Below are 22042 nucleotides of genomic sequence, written 5' to 3' on the forward strand. Positions count from 1 at the left end.
GTTCAGAGTGAGGGTCAAAAATTGACAACAAAAGGTTATTTATTTAAAACGTGCATACTCAGCCTAGTAATGAAAACATCTCAAGGCAGTTTATAAACGCTATACAATAAAACTCAGGGTCACCATTTTCAGAAGGTGAGGGGAGATGGTTGTGTTTGCTCACATGGGGAGAATCGCCGCAACTTTCTGAGGTTATATTCTGAATTAAACTCTTAAGAACAAAGAAGCAGTGCCTTTTAAGAGTATTTGTTGTGGGTGGTGTTTTTTTTTGTAATGCTCATAATAAACAGAGATATAGGTACCGCTGATAAATAATCGTTCATGGTCTGAAGCTGGGCTAAGGAAACTATAGCCATCTCCTCTCTTCCCCATCCTTGATAAAATGCCCTAAATCTCAGGGTTGTGGGTTCGAGCCCCACGTTGGGCAAAAGATTCCTGCATTGCAGGGGGTTGGACTAGATGACCTTCGCGGTCCTTTCTAACTCTGATTTAGAATGTCTCTTTTGGATCCAAACTCTTTGTACTCAAAGGTATATCTGCCTTAGGGCATCTATGTTGCTCCAAGTTTTTTTTTAAAAATATTAATATTATTATTACTACTATTATTGCAGGACAGGGTGATGTTTTATTATTTATGTAGTTATTTAATCTAATTCTTGCCTGTTCTGCATTACTAAGAGTAATACCAGTGCAGTTTATATCAGAACGATAAAACAGATAACCTTTTTCCAAAGCAAGAAAATAAATAAAACACAGCACAGCATGCAGTTAAGCGCACACACACACACACACACACACACATGCTGAATAGATATATATTTATGCTTATATATGGACATTGTTTGAAGATTTTATCACACTTGGATGATTGTTTGGTCTGAGGCATAAGGCCTGAGGCACAGTAGTTATTAAATACTTGGAGAAAGCTATTTTTTCTTTCTTTTATTGAGTGTGTAGCACTTCATTACTAGCAAACAGAGGATGCCAGAGTCTTACAAGGCATTTTATAAGACTGATATTTATAGGGGCCAGACAGCAACAGCAGTTTAAAGCTACGAAACTAGGGGTGTGTCACCTCTCCCCCCCCCGCCCACCCCGGCCTCTCTCAAGAAAGATAAACTCAATGGGGGCGTCTATTTTTAACCTCGTGTTCTTTCCTTTTGGCAGAGCAATCGGTGTTAGCTGAGCTCTTTTGCGGAATGAAGCCAAGTACCCCTGTTCGTTGCCTTTCGGAATGACCAGCCGATTCACACAGCTCCGGAGACGGAACCTTTTCGCATGAAGCCCGGTTCTGCTACTACTACAACAACATCATGTCAAGCAATGACAGTTCTGACGGCCCACCTTCCACAACAACTGTTAGTTCGGTTCTGGTTCAGGCTGGAGACTGCAAAATCATCATAGCTATATTGAAGGTAAGCTTAAGGGCTCTAAACACTTGAGCTTATAGCTCAGTACCATTGACTAGCTCAGAGTCTGATCATTTCAGCTTTGATTTCTGCACAAAGTGGTTAACACAGGGGAGTGTGCTGAACACACAATCCCAAACAAGAAGCATTATTTTTCATTACAAAGTTTGGGAGAGGGGAGGTTTCTAATTTTTTGTGCATAAAGTAAGCATCACTGAAATAGTCTTGAAGAAAGTGTATATTTTTCATTTGAAGAAAACAGAACTTTAAATTAAAACGAATTAAACAAACAGCCTGGTAACATAACCAGGACAATCGTCATTGATTTGTAACTGTATTGATTTGAAATACGGGACTCTGGTTTTGTTTTCTTGTATTGTTTCAAGATTGCATCCAGAATATACAAAGTGCATTTGATCTGACTTGGGAATTCTTTGAAGGAATTGTTCTGATGTTAATGCATGGACAAATAATTAATGCCCCTATGTTGCACATATCAATCTCCAATTCAGAAATTGAAAAGTCATATTGAAAATCTTTACTTGAACAATTTAGCTTCACACTGAAGCACTGCGCCATTTTCAACACAAGTAATACAACAATATAGGAATACAGGAAGCAATTGTACACCGAGTCAGACCATTGGTCCATCTAGTTCAGTGTTGTCTACACCAGCCCTTCTCAAACTTGGGTCCCCAGATGTTGTTGGACTACAACTCCCATCATTCCTAGCTAGCTGGACCAGTGTTCAGGGATGATGGCAGTTATAGTCCAACAACATCTGGGGACCAAAGATTGAAAAAGGCTGGTCTGCACAGTCTCTCCAGGTTTTCAGACTGGGGACATTCCCAGTGCAACCTAGAGATGTCAGAGATTTAACCTTCTGCATGCACAGTTGATGCTGGTCCACTGAGCTGTGGCCTTGCCCTATATATCTGAGGGGCAGAGAGGATGTTACATGCTTCCTTTCCTAAAACTTGGTTGATTAGAGCTCACAAGCCATTGCATGGATTAAATCAAAAGACTAGACTTTACTAAGTGCTTGATCATTAGTTTTTGAGTTGGATCGTGCGCACACACACACACACACACACACACACACACATCATACAAATATCTGGAGAAATTGTACTTAGGACAATGTTTCTGTTTGTGTTTTTAGTGTGGGGATTGGGTGCAGCTCCAGCTGGCTGAATCAGTACCAAATTTGTTAGAAATCGGCAGCAATCAAGAAGAGACCAAAAAATTACTACAAGATCATGAACTTCTCCTGGCGAAGCTTAAGGTAAGACATGCGACGTGAACTTTCTGAATTATTACAGGTCGTGTTGTAGCCTTGTTCTGAAAGTTGTTCTGAAAGACTGTTGAGCGCCAGTCCTCAGACCGCTTAATGCTTTGCAGGAACGTTTCATCACAAACAATCCATGTGGGGGAGTTCCTAAGGGTTGCTAAAAGAGACTTCACAAAAGCAAGCAAGAAATGACTCCATCCTTGTTGTGTGTAATAAGACACCCAGTTATAATGACAGCCATGAGTTGCTCTTGGCTTGCCCATGGCTTGCTTCCCACATGCCTTTGCTACGACATGCAGGATTTAACCACATGCAGGATTTAACCTTCAGTGTGCCATGGCAAATGTTAATGAAAGTTGTCCTTGTGGTGGCATGCCAAAGCTTAATCTGGCAACTGGCAGCTACTACCGCCAGGCATAGAATTGACTGCAAGCATGGAGCTGATGAGCTCAGGACTGTCAAGAGCATTCCTTGTAGCTACTAACTGTAATGGCAGCCGTAAGACAATATGACTATGAATGAACCAGAGCTTACTCTTAAGCACAACGTCGCAGTGTTCCCTAGTGGCCTGATGGTAAGGAGCCCACCCCCAACCCCCCCCAATCAGTGCAGGTGAGGAAGGTAACATAAGTCTAGTGATCCACTGCTGGAAACAGGAAAAGGATGAAAGGAGGTCTATCTTCTATTGCATGGATGTCTGGAAGGTGCGTGTGTAAGTGGAAGAGTGTTTTGAATCCCAAATGTGGGTCATTATCTGTCTATCCACAATTGCCAGCATCTTTGTGGAAAAGGAAAGGAAATAAGTCATTAATGGCTCTACAGTAAACAAAGGCATTTATATAGCTCCTGTTTTCTAGGCAGCACCATTAATCAGATAAGCCGTCACAGAGCCGCATGGGTATTCTGAGGGAAGAGACATTTGTTTTTTGTGCAGATTACTTTTTAATGCACTAGAGGCTCAAACAGTATATTTTAAATTTTGTACATATACAAGTCATGGCCATTTATTTATTATTTTTGTACCGTGTTAAGCTGTGCTGATATTTAAAATAAAATAAATGGTCACCACAGCCTACATATAGTGTTGGTGGAAAAAATGTTTAACACTTTTTTTGGGGGGGGGAGGTACTAAAAAGTTTAAAAGAATCATTTCGTTGTGCTTAAATGTCATAAACTGATGTGAGTAGGGTTTTAAAATAAGGATCAGTTAAAGATTTGTAAGTTGTGTAGCTGAAAGTACCAGGGAGGAATAAAGAACATTCTTGGAGGCAGAATATTATTGAAGGACATTCTCAAGAAATGCATACCCTCTGAGACATATGCTTTCATTTCAGTGCAATGCATATGAGAAATCTGATTTCAGTGCCACTCGTGACGAGAAATCACATTTTGAAGTAATGGGAAAATAGATCAGAATTGGGCTCTGCATTTACAAGGGGGGCAAAATGAGGTAAAACTTTGAACCACTTCAGAATGGAAGTGGGAAATTACACTATTGAAGGCTCCCTCTTTGGGACAAGTCAATGGGAATGAAGAGGTAGCAAATACCACCATTAGGGGAGTAAGGATTTAATCTGTTCTTTATACCCTCCTGACTGAAGATTGGGTGAGTGAATAAGGGTGGCAGGGAATGAATTGGACTGTCCACCTCTTGAAGTCACCCATATCATATTTTTACATACCACACCAAGATTCTAGGGGTTCCTTCAGAGTGAGGGACAGTGGGGACTGTGGTATCTAAATGATATGTGGTTTATTTACACATTTATACAACCTGAGCCTATGTTCGAAGGGTTCACAGCATTAATACCCCAAGAGGGCCTTGCTTCACTCATAGCCACATCCTTGGATTCCAAAAGAAATCAGGCACGGTTCTGTCTTCCAGCCTGCAGCGTTCTGGCTTCTTGTTTCTAATTCAGGCATGCAACTCTCCACTCTGCCCATTGTCTTTCTAACTACCAGTGAGTTGAGGGAGCGGGGCCCACCTGTTTACTATCTGGCACAGAGCCACACCCTCTGTTACCATGATAGCCCAAACCTAGAGGGCCATTACCAATAAACTTGCTTGGCTCTTTCAACAATTTGAATCCCTGCTTAGATTTTAGCATTATCTGGATCCAGGAATTAGAAGGGTCTCAGGCATACAGCCTACCCCCTACAAACTCATAACAATATATATTCTGCACAGAAGCTTAGCAACAAATGCTTTTGTGGGAAGTAAAAGTTATGTAACCTGCTTTGTGAGAGCTATGCCTTAAAAGCCACCCTCCCCCGGCCTCACAAATCAATTAATGAATACATAAACCAATTACATCATTCAGCTTGTCCACTGAAGTACATAGGAATGAACCACACCAATAACAGTTCCAAAGGCATTTAGGCAACTAAAGCACACTTGAGACTAAGGATGAGGAAATGTGTGGTGTGCCAGACTACAACTCCCATTACCCTATGCTGGCTGAGGCTGATGGGAGTTGAGAGTCCAAGCACAGCCTAAAGGGCCACCAGCTGCCCATCCCTGCTTTAACCTGTTTCAAACAGTAAGTGGCCAGACCTCCAGGTACAAGAGTGAGGACTGGCTAACGAAGATAAGGCCTCTTGCTTTAGTCTGCATGCCCCACAGACCTCATATCACAAGTACCTGGCATCTGCTTCCTTCTTCAAAGTACGGTTTTGTTTTGCAATTATGCAGTCTTTCTATAATCACTTGGGTATCTTTGCTTCAACGACCTTTTTACTTGAATACCAATTAACGATTGTAGGTAATAATACTGATGATGGGTAACAGTACATTGGTACCTTGGAAGTCGAATGGAATCTGTTCCGGAAGTCGGAATGTTCGGAAACCAAGGAGCAGCTTACGATTGGCTGCAGGAAGCTCCTGCAGCCAATCGGAAGCCGCAGAAGTCGTGTCGGACGTTCAGGTTCCAAAGAACATTCACAAACCAGAACACTCACTTCGGGTTTGCGGCGTTTGGGAGCCAAAATGTTTGACTCACAAGGCGTTCAGGATCCAAGGTATGACTGTACTGTAATTGAAGATAACATTGATGATTGTAAGTGAAGATAGTGGAATGAATATTAGCTTGATGACTGTTAACATCTATTGACAGAAGGAGATCTGAGGTGCTGTCAGTATTCTGAGGACGGTTGTTTTTATTTCTCCTTTTCAACAGAGCTAGGTGAGGCAGTGAAGGCCTTTAACAGATGGGTTTAACAGAGAACAGGCGATAGTCAACTAGATTTTATTCAGAGTTGACCTACTGCAATTGATGAACATTACTAACTTATTATTTTCAATGGGCCTACTATGAGTCAAACTTAGCTGAATGCCACCCAACCTATTTATGGAGGATTCATTCTGATTTGTTTGCAGGAAGATTAGGCAATACTGGCTATTTAGTAAGTATTTGTTCTGATTTGTTTGTGGAGAGGTTATACACAGTGCCGTTTTTCTAGAAAAAGAGGTGCCAGAGCTCACCATGAACTTCTCCCTTGTTCTCCTAGAGTGACAATGGTGCCCACCTGAGAGGGGCTGGAGCTGAGCTCCAGTGAGCTGGAAGAAAAAAAAGCCCTGGTTATACAACATAGAGTTAATCAATTGTTATGCCACACTTTCCAGCACATTTTCTTGTCACCTTCCTTCCAGCAATGAAAGTCTTTAATGGAAGTCTGACCTTTCGGAGAAGTGGGCTTGTTGCACAAGTCCTCCAAGTTAAAGAGAATTGTGCAACCTGAATTTGCTGGTCTGCGATTGAATTCTGCCCCAAAACAGTCAGGAAGCATCCAGTGATGGATTGGGTGGGGACGAACAAACTAAAGCCCAGCTCAGAAAAAATGATGTTAATGGTGGGTGGCCTGATTAATTTAGGGTTTTGTGGTTCACCATATCTCTGTAGGGTTGTACTTCAGGGTTTGGAGATGTTCTTGCACTTAGTCTAGCTGCTGGGATTCCAGGTAGCACCATGGTCAATTTCATGGTACATTTCACCAACTTATGATGGTGTGCCAGGCTGCTGTCCTCCTACTGAGGAGTGACTTGGCCTTGGTGTCCCCCCAGGAAGAACTACTATAATGTTGAGCTGCTTTTGAAGCCTGCCTGAAAATTGCAATTCATTCAGATCCCAGCAACCCACTTTTAGAAGAATACCAATGGAACCATACAACACTGGCTCTGAGAGAATTTTGTTCCCAGTTTTGTTTCTAGGCACCATTCAAAGTGCTGCTTGTGACATTTAATGCCCTAAATGATCAGAGGAACATATACCTTAGTTATGCTGAAATTGGATTACTGCAATGAATTCTACATGTAGTCTTCAGAAGCTGCAGTTGGCCCAGAATATGGAAGCAAGTGGGTGTCAAGGAATTGGAGGCAGAGAGGGGGGAGAGAATGGGGACTTGCAGAGATCAGGCTCCGTTAATTAGCAGCTGTTCTTCCTCGGACGAGGAAGGTGACGAAGGGCTGTCGGGAGGCAATGAATCTGAGAGGGGGGAGCCACTTCTGGGGCCCAGCCACTCTCGTAACAGAGGAAGGAAGGGGGTTGGGCTCAGGAAATGGATATGCTGGGGGAAAAGGAAAGCCTCTTCAGTCGAGGCAACTGACTCACCATGATGGAGACGGACTTTTGAGCTCTTGTATATAGCTTGAAGAAACCAATAAATCTTTGTAAATATGGCTGGATTCCCGGACTCTTATCTCTACTAGCACCCACCAATCACTCTTGACAGTGGGTATATGCCCATAGGACCATATCAGATCTATCCTGCAGGCCTGCACTGGTTGCCAATTTGTTTCTGGGCACAATTCAAAGTGTTGATGATTTTTAAGCCCTAAATGGCTTGGGCTTTAGGTGTCTGAAGGGCCGCTTCCTCCCATACCAATCTGCCCATGCCTAAATTCAGAAGGAGGGACCATTCTCTGTGTCAAGGCTAGGGGAAGATCTGAAGAGAAACCAGAGTATCTTCTGTGTCAAAGCTAGGGGGGAGGCATGGTTGGTAGTAATAGGAGAGAGGGCCTTTTCAGTGGCTGCACCAATATTGTGGAAAAGCTTGCCCACTCTGTGGATGTCTTCTACCAGTTTAAAGAAAGTCTTTTTATATTGGACAGGGTTTTGCCTTGCCAAGTAGACAATGATTTTGAAGATTATGGTTTGTCTGCTGTGCCTATCTTTGTGGTATTTGTGTGAGCAGTCTAGCTGTATATCAGTATGATTTTAATCATAGAAAAGTACTCTGCATAAAAGCACCAGAAGCATAAAAGCATAAAAATTGTTATATTTTAAAAAATGCCCCAAGTTCTGATTACCTTGGGGAACATCTTCTCTAGGGATAAGCAAATCTGCCAATTTTGGTTTTTCTCAGTTTCTCGTTTTTCCAGTCTTAGCGTCATATCTCCACATTCCCACATCAGTTTGAGATTGTATCCTTGTGAAAATTCATCACCGTTTTAGGGCAGGTTTCTCTAAACACACACTTTTTTGTGTGTATGAGATTCCCCCCCCCAATACACTAATTTTTATAAAGCAATTTCCTCATATATATAATTATTAATTAATTACCGGTAAATGTCTATACCACCTTTCATCCTAGGAGTTTTTAAAACAAGGAGTTTTAATATATAACAACACAATACTATACAGTGGTACTTCGGTTTATGAACATAATCCGTTCCGGAAGTCCATTCTTAAACCAAAACCGTTCTTAAACCGAGGCGTGTTTTCCCTAACGCAGCCAGTGCCCTTCCACCATTCGGATTCCGTTCTTAGACCAAGGTAAAGTTTGCAAACCGGGACACTACTTCTGGTTTTACGGAATTTGTAAACTGAATCGTTTTTAAACAGGACTGTTCTTAAACTGAAGTAACACTGTAGTATATTGCACTTTTTTCACTTCTATGTGGATTTATATGCACACTTCAGTATATACATTTTTTCACAGATTGCTTTGCTGGAGAAGTAGCATTGCAAAATTTGGCAAAGTGTGAGATTTCAAATGGACAGCTGTGTTTTGATTCACATACTGCTTTTTCAAAGTGCAAATTAGGTAAATTCATCTTTAAATGTGAACCACATTGATTTCTTCCCCCATCTCTAAGCTTCTCCTATATGAACTTCCATGGAGCACGGAGATCCTCCGTGAAGACCTAGCTCTAAATCCCTTCTTTCCCTATAACTAGATTAGAAGAAATAGGAGGATCTCCTACATACCCCTCAACTGTCCTGCTTTAAGCGGGACATTCCAGCTTCTGATTAGATCCCAGGATGTCCTGTTTCAGCTCCCACGAGAACATGGCCCCCAAAGGCACCCCATTTTTGAAGATCATGCAATCGTGCAAGTCACATGGCTCACATATGAGCCTGGCACCGAAACAGCCATGTCCCGATTTTCCTTTGTAGCATGTGGGAAGGTATGTGGCTATGTTATGGAGTTCCACTCCTTGATGGGATTTGTATGGCTGACTCTATGCCTTTTGGAGAGAGAGAATCACAAAGAAAATTCTATTCGGGCAGTCCTTCTGGAGCTTGTGATAAATGTTTTAAAACTGCTTCATTGGTTGCTACTTAGCTTGTTTTATGCTCAGTCGTTTCATGCTATCCTATTTTTGTTTGATTCATTTTAGTGTTTTTAGATATTTCTTTAGTAAGGCACACTGGACAGATAGTTAAACAAACAAATACTGCGGTAGCCATAGCACAGATGCTGCAGTAATAACCACTACAGCAGCCTAGCTAAAGTGAAACACTTGTGCAGAACAAACCTGTGCACCTTTACTCAGAAGTAAGTCCCTCTATGGCTAATGAGTCTTACACCCAGGTTTGCAGTCCAGGTCCCCTTAATTGAATGATTTTCACAGATGCACTGAAATCTGAATTTCATTGAATTTATCATATTTCAGTGCATGAAGTAAGGGGTTTCAATGTGCTTAATTTTGTCTGGGTAGTACACCACATTTTCTGTAGATAAAGAAAGTTAAAGGGACCCCTAACCATTAGGTCCAGTCGTGACCGACTCTGGGGTTGCAGCACTCATCTCGCTTTATTGGCCGAGGGAGCCGGCGTACAGCATGTGGCCAGCATGACTAAGCCGCTTCTGGCAAAACCAGGGCAGCGTACGGAAACGCCGTTTACCTTCCCGCCAGAAGGTACCTATTTATCTACTTGCACTTTGGCATGCTTTTGAACTGCTAGGTTGGCAGGAGCAGGGACTGAGCAACGGGAGCTCACCCCGTCGCAGGGATTCGAACTGCCGACCTTCTGATCGGCAAGTCCTAGGCTCTGTGGTTTAACTCACAGTGCCACCCGTGTCCCTTATAGATAAAGTAAGAAGAATTTAGTACAAAAAAGTCCTACTTTGTAGCTTGCCCACCTTAGATTCATATTCTTGAACTGGGCTGTGACAGGGGAGAGGAAGACATTTGGCTCCAGAGAGAGTTGTGCTTTCGTCCCTTTGAAATCGATGGCTTTTAAGTTAGTGGTTGCTATCTTCTCCCAATGAGCTCCATCAGACTTAAGAATAACTGAAAGCTGCAACGTTATAGACACTTACCTGGGAGTAAGTCCCATTGGACTTGTTGGGGCTTACTTCTTTGAACCGACATGCATAGGATTATGCTGTAACTTTCTCCGTGTTTTCTCTTTCATTTCACAATGCTTTTGTGTCATAACAGACAAAGGCAGTTCTGAGAAATAAAAACTTATGATGATCTTGTCCCCTGTAAGAATACTTTACAGGTGCATTGATACGAAACATGTACCTTTAATACTAGAACCATGCCAGCCATCGCCAAGGTGTTCTTTGAAAGCTGTTTGTTGTACTTCCTTCTCTGTGATTAATCTGGAACAAGCTCTGGAAGATCCATGTGGATGCATCCGTACATTCTTGATCGCTTGCCAAAGTCCTGCTCTTTGTCATAATAAAGGTCACAGTGAAATGTACTGGAGAACCTGGAACTATGCAGAGCTAACTTTTCTAAAAAGAAAGAAAGAAAGAAAGAAAGAAAGAAAGAAAGAAAGAGAAAGAGACAGACAGACATAAAAATTGGTATTCATTCTTTGAGATGCATGTTGATAGCTCTTAATTACTTTATTTGCTCCATTTGTTGAAACGAAATTGCAAAACGGTAATTTATATGCAAATATTCAAGGGGGAAACAAAACAGGAAAATATTTCTCTTCGGCATTTCTAATTTTGAATTGTTGCCTTTTGAAAAAAGGAATATTTGGCCTCTCAGTAGCTCCAAACTTTGAGTTGTCACCTTTATTTCTTTTAAATGAACTTTTTGGCTCTTGGTATATTATCTGTTAATCTTGGTGCTAAAGGTTATTTCCATACATTAATTATAAAGGTGCTTCACATTGCCACTAAAGCTGAAAGTCTGGGTCGTTCCCCCCCCCCCCCGGTTATGGGATGTTTTTGTCAGCAGGATGAAGGGCTCTTATAGTTATAAGAATGACTTTTATTGTGAGGTTATGTAAGAACGTTTCATTTCACGAAGAGATTGCTATAAAGGAAATCCTCGCTCCTGATTTTGTTTCTGCTGTTAACTTTGTAAGAACATAAGCTGAATCTGCTGGACCAGGCCAGTGTCCTATCTGGTACACCATACTGTTCTCACAATGGTCGGGCAGATGCCTGTGGGATGCCTTCAAACAACAACATTCTCCCCTCCTGTAGTTTCTGGTACTCAGAGGCATGATGCCACAGACAGTGGACCATCTCTCTTACCCAGAAATGACCAATACAAGCAGAACAATCTTATCTCTCAATCCATGCTGCCAGAGGAGTGGGGAGTGGGGAGAACAGGTTAGGCTGTGGTGGAGGCTTCCTTCCACCCTTCCGTGCTGGGCTTTGATGCCATAGCTGTTGCCAGGCGACCACCAATGGTAGTCAGTGTAAGACCCCGCAATGGGGTGGAACAGGGCCAGAGCTGAGCCAGTCATGCATCCATCCCACTGGATCCTAAGCTGGTCACCATATTGGGCCCATTTCAATGTGTTGTGTGTGTGTGTGGGGGGGGAAATTATTGATTTTTTGTTGTTCTTATTTTTACTATGCATTTTGCATTTTTTATATTGCGTTTTTATGTTGCGAGCCACCCTGAGATCTGCGGGTGAAGTGCGTTGTACAAATTTAATAAATAATAATAAAATAATTTTTCAGGGTTTCATGCACAATGCACCCCAAAGCCTGGGGCTGCCGTATATCCAGGATTTCCCGGACATGTCCGGCATTCGTCTGTTGGAAATAGTGTCCAACAATTTTTTGTGTCCGGAATTTCGAGCTTTGAAATAGGGCAACCTTGCTGTTATGTACTGAAGTTCTCACCCTGGGCCAGCAGGGGGATACTGTAGATAGTTATGCAAATGAAGGATCAAAAGTGACGTTCAGTGATTGGATAGTTTGTATGCAAATGAAGGATCAAAAGTGACGTTCAGTGATTGGCTAGTTACAGAAAATGGTTACTGTTGCATTCTAGTGGAGCTCTATATAAGCAGGCTGACTGAGCTCCTCAGTTCAGTTCTGTTCCAGCTTACAAATAAAGAGCTGCTTTGGAAGAATCGCTGTGGCGTCTGATATGTTCGCCTACAACTTAACACTTACCCAAGCGAGACTTGCAGAAGTGCATCTTGTTTCTGCTTCTAGAATGAAATGCAGGCATTATATACTTCTGCGGCAGGAGCAGATTCCTATTAAAATAAATGCAATGCTTACAGCTCAACCATATTGTATGTCTTCTCAGAAGTAAGTCCTGCTGAGTCCAGTGGGAACTGACTCCCAGGGAAAGTCGGGGGGGTGTGTATAGGTAGACTTAAACTGCTCTGGGCTCAGTTAGGAGAGGAATTTATCAGAGGGATGACATGAGAGAGCTCTCTGCCGAGCATGTGTGCAAATGGATAGTGTGAATGATGCAATAAGCTTGATGTGGCATACAGATATTGGCCCCACATCTCAGCCACTAGATATCTTATCCCTTATTTAAAACAGATGTATCAGCATGAGAAGCTACGGACTCCGAATTAGATTCGGGAAAGCAACAAGAGACATGCTTAATTTTCACTGCTGCAAGCACCCTTTCTGCACAGAAACGTTAATTACGCAGCATCTGTTCCCTATGTCTCTCATATAGTTGTATTTCAGTATATTATTTCAGTATGCAGAATCAGTGATCGCCATAAGGAAGCTTTCCTCAGAGTTCAGCTTGCAACTCAATAAAACTTCCTTTACTAACCTTTTTAGGGAGGATTTACACAATAAAATAAAAATAATGGGTTTTGTTTTAATATCTTTAATACTCTGTAGCTGTAGTAGCAGTTCGGGAAACATAATGCCACTCTTCTGGAAAGCAGCCCAAAGCAGAAAGGAGAATTAAGTGCAGTTAAGGTTCAGTTGTTTCAAAGAATCTTGGCAAATGCAAGAAAAGCAAATGATTATATGGTTATATGATTATATGGTTTGAAGCAATATCAGACAATATTGTAATGTAGCATATACTATTGTGGGTTTTTTTGCATGGAAAGAGAACTGTCTGTAGCAGAGGTTCTCAGCTCAAAGTCTGTGGACCTCTGGTAATCCTTTCAGGTGGACTGTGGAAAGAACAGTGAAAATATCTATACTGGGCCCCACAGTTGATTTTTTTTCCTGACAAGGAAGATTAAGCCATTTTGACCAGCCTAGCAAAACGCTGGCCTAGGGCTTATAATATTCATAATATAATGCTGATACATTTAATCATTCTCTTCCTTCTCCCACACACCTTTTTAACCAGTGGCCTTTCTTGGCAGCCAGGCTTAAGGCCCATGATTTTTATAATACGGCACAAATTTTGACCATGAGGTTAGTATTAAAGGAGGGGGAAGATTATTAGGTGGTCCAGCAAGACCACTTATAGTTTTCAAGTGGTCACAAGGGAAAAAAAGTTTCTGCTGGTCTAAAGGCATGTAACACAGAGACTATATATTACATACACATTTAACAGAGAAGGGGCCATAGTTCACACATACCCTGCATTGCAGGGGGTTGGACTAGATGACCCTCAGGGTCCCTTCCAGTTCTACAATTCTGTGATTCTATATCAAGGTACAGTTCCTAGCATTTCCAGGCGGGGGTGTTCATCTTCCACTTTATTCATTGTGTTGTGACAGAATTGACAGAACGCTGTCTCCCCACCCCACCCCCATTACAGAAGTGAAAGTGTCCATTATGTTAAGATAACATTCTTTTATTCCCTCACGTCCATATAGGTCTCAAATATATTCCGGGGAGTCTGAGTAATTTTTACTTAGTGATGGTGTTTGGCTGTAAACCTCTAGCTCAGTGGTTGCCAAATGTTTTGGGCTCTTGGGCACATGCCACAAAATGGCTGCCGCGGGCACTGGCATAACACGAAGCGTCTGCTGCATTTGAAAGAGCAGGAAAAAGAGAGAGGACCACAAAATGGTGAAGGCATGCTTCTCCCCTCCTGCTCTTTGCACCTCTCCTCCGTTCCGGACAACAGAGAGAGCGGACATCAAATTGTGGCACCCAGTGGGCACGTTTAAGGGGGCACGTCCAATATTGAAGAGGCTGAGCCGATTGTAAACAAGAACAAAGCAAGAGAAGCAAACAGTCTCTTGTGAATGGTGTATTTTTGAGGGGAGATTTACTGAGGTATTTCACAGGTGCCATAACAGGTACTCATGGGCACCCTGGCAGTCACAGGCACTGCTCTATCCAATAATAATTTATACCCTGCCCATCTGGCTGGGTTTTCCCAGCCACTCTGGGCAGCTCCCAACAGAATACTAAAAACACGATAAAACATCAAATATGCTGGACGGTGAGAAGTGCAGACTTTTAATCTGCATATACTTTACCTTGCAGCACCTGATACATGCCCCAGCCCTCAAACATAGTAGATAGCTGTCCATTATAACATAAAATATACTCTCTGTGACGGTGCAACAACTATCTACTGTGATTAGGTGGGGCAAATGTAGGGATACCAAAACCAGCCTATTTCAGATCCATTCGACTTTCACATTGGTTCATTCACAGGGCCATTCCACTCCATTTCCAGATCTGAATGTGTATTTAAATATGCATTCTGAACATATTTGCTCTTGAGTTAAGTATTTCTAGCAGAAGCGGCTTACTAGGTGGGCTGGAGCCGCTATGCTTACTTCCCACCAGGTGGGTCGCTGGTTTTGTCTGGGAGGGAAAGGGAGACGGAGAGGCAGCAAGGAGGTTGGTGTTGTGTCATATGCAATTTTGGCCTAAATTTGGACTTGAATGAAATAAATAGGCTTAAGGAATCGTAACTGTGTGCCGGACTGTGCTCACACTACAATATTGCATACCGAGTTGGCTTGCCCAGGATAATGAGTTTTCACACAGCTTGCAAACTAAATTCTTGTGGTACAAGCCATAACAAAATGGCTTGCAGCATCAGACAGTGAACCTGGAAAATGATCTCTTAGGATAACTTCCAAGTGACCTTGTGATGGAGCTTATGTTATCACTGTGCAATGTGACCCCTGATGGCCTTCTGTACTGTAAAGATATTTTAAGCAATTGCAGTCCAGGCCCTATCAGTGGTCACTGGCACATGTATGCTAGAGAAATGTTTTCCAGGGTTGAGTGTGTGGAAAACCTAATGGGGGAGGAGGTGTCGTGATGGGGAAGGAACAGTCTGAAGGAAAGAGATAGAAAGCAGGGACAGTACAGAGGCCCTCCACAGAATATTTCCATTGGAAAGCCAGTCCCCCCCCCCAGTCCTTTTTGAGTTGTTTTTGTTCTCACAGGTAGGACTGAGGGGCCATTCATAACAATTTTCCTTACAAAAATATAATATAAAGATATTAGGCCTCATGGCAGTCACAGAGATCACAGGATAGATTTTCCTTTAAAACAATAACACAAGCAGACATATGTACAAAGTTTTGCGCAGTCTTCCAGAAAGAAACGGCAGCCAATATATTTTTCTGATGTCTTTCTCGGGAGTGATATACACATCGCATAATACCTCCATTCTCAAAACAAATTGCTCATACCCCCTTTAAGGAATAATAAGCACAATGCAGTGAAAAATAACTGACTGTTCAAAGCTTGCATGAATTCTCATGATTTCCAGAGACTTCATACTTTGCGCATATATCATACCCTCCAACATTTCTCCAATGAAAACAGGGGCGTCCTATTCCATAATATTAAAATTCTATTATTTATACCTCGCCCATCTGACTGGGGACTCAGCCACACTAGCAAAGGACAAAACACTTTATATGCATTGTTTATGCATTCTAACACTGTGACACCAGATGGTGCTGTGGAGTTACGTTTTTTGCTAACCCGATTTCTCACACAAAGTTTGCAGCGCCTGAAACACTCCTTTGATGTGTCTAGAATCCAGCCTGGGTTGCCCCAGCCACTCTGAGCAGCCTCCAACATATATAAAAACATAATGAAACATTAAACATTTTTTAAAAACTTCCTTATACAGGGCTGCCTTCAGATGTCATCTAAAGTTGCCATATGTCCTCTTTTTCCAGGACATGCCCTCTTTTCATGGGTAGAGTTGTCATAGCAATCTATAGTTAAAAGTAGCACTTGGCAAATGTGTCCTATTTTCTCTCTCTTCAAAATATGGCAACCCTATTAACCCTCCAACATTTTCCCGATGAAAATAGGGATGACCTACCATACCCTCCAACATTTTTCTGATGGAAATCGGGACATCCTAAGGAAAAGTGGGACCTTCTGGGATCAAATCTGAAACCAGGACGGCTTCTGTAAATCCAAGACTAAACCTGGAAAATACGGACACTTGGAGGGTCTACACCAGGGGTCAGCAACCTTTTTCAGCCATGGGCCGGTCCACCATCCCTCAGACCATGTGGGGGGCCTGACTGTATTTTGAAGGGAAGAAATGAACGAATTCCTATGCCCCACAAATAACCCAGAGATGCATTTTAAATAAAAGCACACATTCTACTCATGTAAAAACACCAGGCGGGCCTCACAAATAACCCAGAGATGCATTTTAAATAAGAGGACACGTTCTACTCATGTAAAAACATGCTGATTCCTGGACCGTCTGCGGGCCAGATTGAGAAGGCGATTGGGCCGGATCTGGCCCCCGGGCCTTAGGTAGCCTACTCCTGGTCTACACATATACAGGGATTTGCCAAATGATGCACAGGACATGCCCCTGGATGAAATATACTGCAGTGGTACCTCGGGTTAAGAACTTAATTTGTTCTGGAGGTCCATTCTTAACCTGAAACTGTTCTTAACCTGAAGCACCACTTTAGCTAATGGGGCCTCCTGCTTCTGCCGCGCCGCCGGAGCACAATTTCTGTTCTCATCCTGAAGCAAAGTTCTTAACCCGAGGTACTATTTCCGGGTGAGCGGAGTCTGTAACCTGAAGCGTCTGTAACCTGAGGTACCACTGTATTTGTATGAATTGAAGCAACAGGATCATGGGCAATATCTTGGGAACTTAGTGATTCAATAAAATGTTCTGTCTTGCTCTCTCTTTCTCACAACTGGTTTTTCCTCCCCCCCCCCCCCTTGTCTGGCACTCTTAACAGACCTGCTTGTTGCACTGGAGAGCAAATTGTGGAGACATGGAATATCGAGCAACAGCCTGTAAAAGTATTTACAGCGCCCTTTCCATTTGTACTAGTCTGAAATGTGTCTAGAGCCTGCCCTTGAGCGAATATACATGGTAACAAATGCTTCCATCTCTTACAGAGAATGGCCTTTAAAATCCTCTTGTGGACAAGCTAGCTATGGCTCCAAGATCTTTTTTTTTCTGGGTGAATCAATACCTAGGTCCTGTTTCAAAACCACATAAATGTCAGCGATAGACTTTGCTCTGTGCGCGAAACGTAATGAATGGTAAGAGGAACAGCTGGCATTGGAAACGAATTGGCTGACTTGAAATATATTTATTGAATTCATAGGCTGTTCTGCCCAACAAGAGGAGAGCATAATGGCCAAGCGCGCCCATTTACCTATTGGCAAATAGCTTCCAATTAAAAAACAAATTGCTCATTGAGATTCAGCATGCCAGAAGCTTAGAAACAAATTTATTAGCATAATTAGCAGCATCAGAAAGAAATAGCACATTGGGAGCTTAAACGCTGATTTTACCAGCATAATATAACAACCATTGTCAATGCGGAAAGGATAGCTAGCCCTAGACTACTTTTTATTATGGTGAATCTGTATTTTTTATTGTTTGATGAGGAATGCCTAAAACCGAAATAATCACAGGCCACTTTCATAATGTGGCTGGAGTCTAATGGTACTCAGTAGTCAGACAAGACTTCATTGCTCCATTTAGGACCAAGCTTCATGGGTGCTTTTTAAAGGGGGCCCTCTATCTGGTGATTGATGGATATGTAACCCATGCACGGTCTTTGTTTTTCTGCCATCCTTTGCTGGCAATCTATACCAAGTTTTCTATGACTCTCTGGTAGACCTGGCCAAGTATTTATAAATAATTGCCTTAACAGATGCCACAATTAAACGTGAAATTCACTGCTACAAAAATGTTTATGGGCAGTTGCTTGGATGGTCTTAAGTAAACGACGATTGCATAAGATCATAGAAGTTATGTTTGTCAATGCCTACTAACTATGATAGCTAAATGTAACTTACCGTATATACTTGAGTATAAGCCGACTTTTTCAGCACATTTTTTATGCTGAAAAAGCCCCCCTTGGCTTATACTTGAGTGAGGGTCCTTTTGGGCTGCTCCTCCCTCCTCCTCTGCCTTTGCCGCTGCCGGTGGCAGCGGAGGAACAAGCAGCCCGAAAGCAGCCCTTTTGGGCTGCTTGTTCTTCCTCCGCCGCTGCCGCTGCTGCCGCCACCACCAAGTTTGTGGTGTGGTGAACCGGCTTATACTTGAGTCAATAAGTTTTCCCAGTTTTTGGTGCTAAAATTAGGTGCCTCAGCTTATATTCGGGTCGGCTTATACTCGAGTATATACGGTACATTTACAGAAGCAGTATATCTCTTAATATCAAGCACTGGGGACAAACAACAGGGAGGGACCATCACCTTTGTGGCCTGCAAAGGTCTCCCCCATGAGAGGTCTGGAGGGTGGCAACATGAGAACGGGGACTTTTCTTCAGTGGCTCCCCATCTGTGGAAAGCTCTTCCCAAGGAGCCTCACCGGGCACCTTCATTACATATTTTTAGGCACCAGGCAAAAATGTTTCTTTTCAACCAGGCGTTGGGCTGATTAACATTTTATGGCCTTTGAAATGTATCTGTGGGAAGGAGTTTATTGTTTTGTTTTACCGTACTTTGAACTTGCTGGAGCTTAATTCTGAATGCACAGGACTTTGTTTTTGATTAGGTATTCTGTATCATTCAGCAGCCTTTTCATTCCATGGAAATTTACTTTTTGGAGGACAAACATTTTCGAACCAATGTGTTATCTACCACACATTATGGCGCTTCTCTACTTGACGCAAGCAAGCAAATTCATTCATTCATTCACTGGAGCTACCTGTGAAGGTTCTGTAATAATAAAGTACATTCTTTTCTAATTCCTCAACTAGGAAATGATAACAGAGATACAAAGGCCCTTGTAATGGGAACTCCCCTCTCTTTTAAAATATCTCTGATAATAAAGTCATCAGTCCTTCTGGCAGTGTGAGAAGATAGTTCTCTTTATGGATAATAGAAATAAATATTAAGATATACAATATTAATTAAATAAAATTTAAAATGATATTAGATAAATATTAAAAAATAAAAAATATCCCACTGGGGAGAAATACAGCAACTGATATAGAACATTTAGGAGTCTCTGGTCCTGGGTTGCTGAACAAGACGGGAAGCAGCCTGCTATTGTAGGTCAAATAGAAGGACCCTTCTTTTCTCTGGCATGTTCATGATCCCATCTCTCCCTCCCCTAATCTGGTTCGTAGAAAATCTTGGCAGCACCTGAATTTTAAATAAAATAACTACATGAAAGGGGACGCGGGTGGCACTGTGGGTTAAACCACAGAGCCTAGGACTTGCTGATCAGAAGGTCGGTGGTTCGAATCCCCGCGACGGGGTGAGCTCCCATTGTTCGGTCCCTGCTCCTGCCAACCTAGCAGTTCAAAAGCATGTCAAAGTGCAAGTAGATAAATAGGAACCGCTCTGGCGGGTAGGTAAACGGCGTTTCCGTGCGCTGCTCTGGTTCGCCAGAAGCGGCTTAGTCATGCTGGCCACATGACCCGGAAGCTGTACGCCGGCTCCCTTGGCCAATAAAGCGAGATGAGCGCCGTAACCCCAGAGTCGGCCATGACTGGACCTAATGGTCAGGGGTCCCTTTACTAACTACATGAATACACCAAACAACAATAATCAATACAGTCATCACTGTAATTTATGCAGCGCTTTCCCATGTACAAAGTGCTTTGATTACATTATCACAGTAATCCTCAAAGCAGCCCTGTAAGGTTGGCCAGTGCTGTTATTTCTGCATTACAACCAGACGGGACTGGAGATGAGGCTGGGTTAGAATGGCCTGCCAAAGGCCTTTGATTGGATCACAGCTCATTCTGTTAGGCAATATGATACACCCAATTCTCCCTGAGTGACTTCACTCTATGAATGATTCTAAAAGTTGGCACTGCCTGGAAGTCCGCGAACCCATAGGCAAATCCCTTCAGCAAGCTGGAATCAGCTGGGAACACTCTTCACCTCCTTCCTCCTGACTTTCTTTGGTTCCTCTTGGCCAGGCTTCCTCAAACTCGGCCCTCCAGATGTTTTTGGCCTACAACTCCCATGATCCCTAGCTAGCAAGACAGTGGTCAGGGATGCAGGGAATTGTAGTCTCAAAACACCTGGAGGGCCGACTTTGAGGAAGCCTGCTCTTGGCAGCCGCCATTCCATGGCCAATGCGTATGCTCAGTCCTTAGTGGAATATTTTTGTTTCCCTTTATTTTTCTGCAATAAGTAAATGGCAGAAACATGGGAGTTGCCACAGCCAATGTGGGCAATTGAAGGCAAGGAGGAAGAAAATGGTGACGAGAAGCAGCAGTCAAGGGAGCAAACTCAGGGTTGGAGTTTTATTAAACCCTTGGTGGTCTTTGGCATAGTCAGGGCTTTTTTTCAGCCGGAACTTGCCAGAACTCAGTAGCAGTGACTACATTATTACATGAGCACTGTTCCACAGCATTTGATATTTTCATTTACATACATTCATTCGAAATAAGATGAGTTTATGAAGCAATTTTATATCCTCCCACCACGCTGACGAAGAATTCTACGAAACAGTAGTCAATATCCGGAATCACTGTTTAGTGTTGGACATTATATTTGCTGAATACACAAAGCTTCACAGCTTGCCTTTCGTCGTTCAAAGTCTGGTACCTCGCTTCATTTAAAGATTTTCAGAGACTTTGAGACTAAAGATTTCATTTTGGACTTGTTATGGTTTGAAGGAATTCTATAAAAGATTGTCTATTGCGTATGTACATGGTCATCGTGTTGCCTAGACACTGCTGAAGAACTCAGTTCTGGCACCTCTCAGGTGGGCGCCATTGCCATTATAAGAGAATGAGGGAGGCATTCGTGGCGAGTTCGGCACCTCTTTTTCTAGAACTGCGGATTGTGGTCACCAGTGCTCATGTAAATCTTCAATATCTTCATCCCACCACCACTCATCCCCAAAATCTGATGGGGAGGCAAGGCTTAGTCCTCATCATGAGATCCAAAGGACAAGTGAAGCACCCATGAAACAGATGCTTCTGTTATCCAAAAAAGTTACCAGAGAAACCCCTAACGCTTGTTGTTGTTTAGTTGTTTAGTCGTGTCCGACTCTTCGTGACCCCATGGACCAGAGCACGCCAGGCACTCCTGTCGTCCACTGCCTCCTGCAGTATGGTCAAACTAACGCTAAGAATATACGTTTTGTTTCCAGTACATTTTAATGCCCCACAGATAACAATATTCAGAGGAAATCTTTGTAGCAGCTTCACAGAACTCTGTATTTACTTGTTTTTGTTTACGCATGATTCCTATTTCAAATGCTAATTATTAATTAGTGACCCTTTCTTCATTCCCCCCCCCTGACAACTATTAATCTCTCTTTTTAATTAAGGAATAATAGTTCCATTATTTTCTGAAATGTGTTTCTCAAAAGCTTTTCTTTGAAGAAGGGCAGATTAACAGCCTATTCAGATGCAACCCATCACCGACACAGAGGATAACGGTGGGTGGTGTCTTGGGAGAAACCGGGAGATTATGATTCTGAGTTTAGCGCAATGATGAATTAGTGTTCTATTATTTCCTATTCTCAGCTCAGCCTCTATCAGGAGAATTTCAGATTTTCCTATCTTCGGTTCTGATTACAGTC

The 22042-nt window shown here is 42.5% G+C and overlaps 1 protein-coding gene and 1 long non-coding RNA gene across 4 annotated transcripts in view; one reads left to right on the forward strand and one right to left on the reverse strand.

Moving 5' to 3' along the window:
• The first annotated feature begins 1167 nt into the window (after positions 1 to 1167).
• Positions 1168 to 22042, forward strand: part of CCDC141 (coiled-coil domain containing 141) — a 110376-nt gene continuing 89501 nt past the window's right edge. For all 3 annotated transcript variants that reach the window (XM_081855686.1, XM_081855685.1, XM_081855684.1), the window contains exons 1-2: positions 1168 to 1415; positions 2572 to 2694. In XM_081855686.1, coding sequence (XP_081711812.1) covers positions 1314 to 1415; positions 2572 to 2694 — 225 coding nt within the window. In that variant the 5' untranslated portion in view covers positions 1168 to 1313. The remainder of the gene's footprint in view (positions 1416 to 2571; positions 2695 to 22042) is intronic.
• On the reverse strand, positions 5667 to 11546 carry LOC309335561. The gene is made up of 3 exons (XR_014153574.1): positions 11425 to 11546; positions 10240 to 10668; positions 5667 to 6256 (listed from the first exon to the last, which is right to left on the reverse strand). It is a non-coding gene; the product is annotated as an uncharacterized lncRNA (long non-coding RNA).

The sequence above is a fragment of the Podarcis erhardii genome, assembly GCF_964252035.2.
Source record: "Podarcis erhardii genome assembly, chromosome: 1".
In the NCBI taxonomy this organism is placed as follows: Eukaryota; Metazoa; Chordata; class Lepidosauria; order Squamata; family Lacertidae; genus Podarcis; species Podarcis erhardii.